The sequence below is a fragment of the Poecilia reticulata genome, linkage group LG17 (genome assembly GCF_000633615.1).
Source record: "Poecilia reticulata strain Guanapo linkage group LG17, Guppy_female_1.0+MT, whole genome shotgun sequence".
Taxonomy (NCBI): domain Eukaryota; kingdom Metazoa; phylum Chordata; class Actinopteri; order Cyprinodontiformes; family Poeciliidae; genus Poecilia; species Poecilia reticulata.
Window position 1 is genome coordinate 14,586,374 of NC_024347.1, and position 5,534 is coordinate 14,591,907.

General features: G+C 42.9%; 1 protein-coding gene across 2 annotated transcripts in view; it reads left to right on the forward strand.

The window, feature by feature from the left end:
• The first annotated feature begins 2,865 nt into the window (after nucleotides 1-2,865).
• The window catches only part of onecut3b (one cut homeobox 3b), an 18,637-nt gene continuing 15,968 nt past the window's right edge, over nucleotides 2,866-5,534 (forward strand). For both annotated transcript variants that reach the window (XM_017309819.1, XM_008433867.2), the window contains exon 1: nucleotides 2,866-3,956. In XM_017309819.1, coding sequence (XP_017165308.1) covers nucleotides 2,876-3,956 — 1,081 coding nt within the window. In that variant the 5' untranslated portion in view covers nucleotides 2,866-2,875. The remainder of the gene's footprint in view (nucleotides 3,957-5,534) is intronic.

Here is a 5,534-nt window from a genome sequence, read left to right on the forward strand (position 1 = left end):
TATATATAAACTGTTCTTCTTCTGCTGCTGTTTTTCCATATTTTTCAGGATGCATAAATTTACACCTACAAACTCATGGGGGAAAATATCCTGAACATGTTTTGCACTATGGAAAATATTCTCTTTTTTTATTTATCCATTTGTCTTCTTCTGCAGTGAGACTCAAGTATGTTCTTTATCACATAACTACAAGCATTATAGTAAGGGAAGAATGAGATAAAATAAAACTTCAATACTGAATGCAAGTCTAAATGTATTTACATGCACATCATAATTTCGTTATAATTTAACTTGCTGCTAGTGTAACAATTCTGATGTTTTGAGGATTTCTAATTCAATAAAGGAAAAAATAAATGAAAATATAACCACAAAGAAAGGACAGCTGTATATTTTTGTAGTACTGACTAAAACTGAACAACACCGGCATTTTAGAAAAAAGGCGATAATTATAAGTGCGAACCAAAAACATAAGAGGGGGAAAAAAGTTCTGCTAAAGAAAAACATTATATTTTACCCTCTTTCTTTTATTATAGGTGCATTTCGGCTAAGTGGTTCTAAAACACGTCAATGTAAGAATTTAAGGCCTACACAAATGTTATTACCACCTTTTCTGGGAGCAAGATGGAGCGGAGCCCTTGACGGCCTTCTGCTCTGCAGATAATAAAACAGGGCAGCTGGCATTTATTTTTTCCAGCATATTCCTGGTGTCCAGCATCCATACGGGTCAAAGCCTAACCGCTGAAACGATCCCACACAAAAAGCCTCAGTGTTTAGGAAACAGTGGGCTGATCGAGGATCAATACATCGAACGCTGCTGATCAATACCTGAACTTTGGGAGGGGGAAACAGCTTCCAGCTTTATGATAACCGGAAACAAATGTTTTGCATAGACATCCTTGGCATTTGTTGGCTAAAAGTAACCTGCTTTTGCTGGAGTGAATAAATTTAAAAAATCCGAGTCGCTAAAAGTAAAAAAAAAGAGGCTTTGGCTTAGCACGGGTAAAAATCATTATTAATTAATTTTTATTTTTGTGAGTTAGCTAATTTTTTTATAGGTCGGAGCTCAATTAATGGGTTAATTTAGACATTTTTAATGGCATACGCAACAAATAATAATAAAAAACACACAATGTTTGCTGCACACATTAATATCTCATTTTTAAAATAAATCAGTAATTTAAAATTACGATGACTTTGAAATAGCCTTTTTTTCTTAAAAACGGGTGGTTTAGAGAGTTTTTTTCTTTTCTTTTTTTTTTAAAAAAAGATTATATTAAAAGATTCAGATTGAAATTCTATTAATCCTCTGACTAAAACTCATGCTTGTGCGGCGTTCCCCCACCCTCTTCTTCTTTCACATCTTGATTTTTGTTTTCGATTTGCAATTTATTACGGTCGGACACATTACACGTGAGAGCAATATTAAAAACAATTAGAAAAAAAACGCAATAAACGAGGTTTATTGCCTCTGAGGGCTTTTTTTTCTCATCCACCTTTGAGATGAGTCAGTAAATGACACCAAACACACACGACACCAATAATAAACGGGCTTAATCTGAATGAGACGGATTTTAAAACATAATTCTCTGGACTGACTACTGTGCTGTTTAACTGTGAATTTGCAGAGCAAGTCATTTATTTATTTTCCAATTAATTATTATTATTATTATTATTATTATTATTATTATTATTATTATTATTATTATTATTATTATTATTATTAGTAGTAGTAGTAGTAGTAGTATAGTAGTAGTAGTAGTAGTAGTATAGTAGTAGTAGTAGTAGTAGTATAGTAGTAGTAGTAGTGGTATTGCATGCGCCGAAACTCCAAACCCTGCACTATCGCGGAGGGTTTTCATTTCACATGCCGTTTTATTCTAAATGCCTCACAACGTAAAGAGTATCTGCGGAGTAATCAACAGATGCTCCTAATTGTTTTCTGGAGACACTATCCTGCCCTAAATTTATAGTGACCGTCTCTCAAACAGAATCAGCGGCGCTGGCCGCGCTCTCATTGGTCTGCACGGAAGCGTCGGGGATCCTAACTTTGTGACCTCCTGCTCCCTCTTCCCCTCCCCGCTAACCGGCCCGCGCCCCGTCATTAATCTCCGTCAGTCAATACTTCGATCAGGTTTATCACTGAGCGCATAAATGCAAAACCATACAGTCCGTGGGAAAACAACGTGTAATCAGTAAGAGAAACAGAAAAGACTGGATTTAAAATAAAAAAATATGAAATAAAAATAAAAGCAAATCATAGACGAGAAGTCCGCGTCAGAATATGCTCTGTGCATTGATGGTGAAAGTGATGTGTGCAATAATAATAATAATAATAATAATAATAATAATAATAATAATAATAATAATAATAATAATAATAATAATAATAATAAAATCTCATTTGTAATAATATTCATATTTAAAATAAGGGCACATCTCATATCGCAGACTCTAAAACTTAATTGCGTTTCGCAGCTTCCTCCAGCGCTGCGAGGCAGATTGTTAGGAGAGCCTCTGCTCGTGCGCGCGCCACGTTATAAATCCACGGAGACGCGCACCCTTTCCTCTGATACGCTCTTAGTGGGAGCGCTGTCGGACCAGAGACGAGATCCAGCCCGAGAGAGCTCCAAAGCACATGAATGCACACAGAGCCCGTCGGTTCTGTACAGAACAGAACCGGTCTCTTCGCAGCTCCGGATCGATCGGTGAATTTCAACAATCAATGGATTTGCCTTCAAATGGATTGATCATTTTATTTCTCCGGGAGGGCTAAGAAAAGAAGGTAAGAGAGCACACGAGTGAGAGAACAGCCGGAGTGAAAGACAGAGGGGTGTGGGTGGGAGGGTGGGAGAAGGGAACGTACTCTCCTTCAGCCATGGAGCTCACCATGGACAACTTGCACAGCGTCTCCTCGCACTCCCAACCAGGGGACCTCATGAGCTCTCCGCACGCTCGGCCGTCTCCGTCCCCGAGCTCCACACCCCGGAACCTGGTCTCGCACGCTCCGGGTGGGCGACCGGCCATGGTGTCCGGCATGGCCTCACTTCTCGAAGGGTCCGGCGGGGACTACCGGACGGACCCGTCCGCCTTGTCRGGACACCTYCATTCGTCCATCAGCATGTGTGAGACCGGGATGAGCCTTAGTAACACATACACCACGCTGACCCCTCTGCAGCACCTACCTCCGATATCCACAGTGGCGGATAAGTTTCACCACCCGCACTCGCACCACCACCCTGCCGCCCACCAACGACTGTCCGCCGGGAACGTCAGCGGGAGCTTCACGCTGATGCGGGAGGACCACCGGGGGCTGACGTCCATGGGCAACCTGTACAGTCACTACCCAAAAGAGATGTCCGTCACCGGCATGGGTCATGGATCGTTGTCTCCCTTGTCCGGCGGGCTCGGTTCTCTGCACAACTCCCAGCAGTCGCTCTCCGCCTACGGTCCCAGCACGCACCTCTCCACCGACACCAAGATGCTGTCGCCGGTGTCGGGGTTCGAGTCCCACGCCTCCATGCTGTCTCGAAGCGACCAGGAGCACCTGGCCAGAAGTTTAGGTGGACACGGCCACGGCTTGATCTCCAACCTCAATGGGATGCACCACCACCCGCACAGCCACCTTCATTCCCAGGCAAACGGTGCTGTGATGATGGCCGATCGGGAGAGGCACGGTCACGTCGCCGGTCAGGGAGTGTCAGGGTCGGGCATACAGGCGGAGGAAATCAACACGAAGGAGGTGGCTCAAAGGATAACGGCCGAGTTGAAGCGATACTCTATCCCGCAGGCTATTTTTGCCCAGCGGATCTTGAGCCGGTCGCAGGGGACCCTGTCGGACCTGCTGCGGAACCCCAAACCGTGGAGTAAGCTCAAGTCGGGCCGGGAGACGTTCAGGAGGATGTGGAAGTGGCTGCAGGAGCCCGARTTTCAGCGGATGTCTGCTCTGCGGCTGGCCGGTGAGGCAATTATTTCACAACATCCACGTTTCACATTCAACAGTTTCAAACAACAGACCTCACACCGTCATTGTAGACAGACACGCAGGTTGTTTAAAAGAGTTTCACGGGTCCTAACAGACTCAGCACCACGGACAGCTCCACTGCTCATTGCTTGAAGCTGGGGGGAAAAAATACACTGGTCACTTCGCCCCTTTGTCGTTTCGTGCCTTTGTAGTTACGGTCGATTTGTGCCCGCCTTATGGGGTTTGAAGTTTGCCASGCGGCGTTTCGCCCCTTTTCCATTTGGTACTTTTGTTATTTTAGAGGTTTTCTACTTAACTTTTTTAGGATACGTAATGGTTTGCCGAAAGAGGCTTCTTACCGACTCCCTCCTGCYAAAAAGTGTTTAACCATTTCGTCTTTTTATTGTTTTTGGACGTTTTGCACAACCTTTGACAACCGGGGGTTTACAGCACTCTTCTACAACTTACTCACAGTCTGCTGCAAGAAAATTAATGAGTAGGAACSACTCGAATAAAAATAATTTTAACAGCAGAATACCCATCACAGTTCATCTTGTTGGATCAGAACTCATTATCTGATCACACTAACTAATTAAGAGTTAGGTGGTTAAAAATGTAAATGAAAGTTGAGTTTTCAGTAATTTCTTACAGTAATATTGAATTATATGCGAGATTGAAGATCTTGCCACATCGATCGAGACTCAAATGCATTCAAATTTTTGAGTTCAACTAAAAGTGAACTTTTGCCATGGTTTAAAGCTCATGGAGAGGCTTGTTTGCTGGCATGAAATGGAAGTAGGAAGGGACTAATTTCAGAAAAGAATTTGCAAAGGGGTGAAAAAAATAGAAGATAACTTCATTTAATGTAGAAACAGACAAGAGCATTTTGACTCCTTATGAACCCAATACTTCAGTAACAGCTTTGAGGACACTGACATTTAGACACACTGTTGTAAGGTAAAAATGTAATCTATATTTTTGATCGAAATATCTAATCCCGGATGATTCACAATCACGTCGAAGTGAATATACTCCCAAGACGCCTGTTTCTCACCACCGAGCGGCGGTGGGGCTACAGGGGYCAACAAGTTGCGCCGGCAGAAGCGGGGTGACCCCGGGTTGCCTGATCAATACGCCAGTTCCCACTCTCCTTTTTAAATGTGGCACACCGATCAATACCCGTAACACAACTGAAAGACGTAATAACCACACGGTCCTCTCCTGCTTTTCAAACAGTAGGAAAGTTAATACTAGAGCAAAAGACCAGGTAGATTACAATTCAAGTTGTTACGTACATATTTTTCKAAATATAATTTAGGGAAAGACATGTTGCAGTTGATACTGACAGAGTGGATTCAAGCCACCAATGGTGTATAGAAACGCTGAGCAGGGGCTCATCCAAAAAGAGATCAAACGGGTAAGGAGATGGGGGGCCACTGATAAACTTTTGGTGGCACATAAAAACCAAAAGCTAGGACAAGATTTTAGTATTATTCACCCTGTTATCCTACTAATATTTATAGGAATGTTTGGGGATGCAGCCAAGTTACAGGAGGTGAATCATAATAATAAT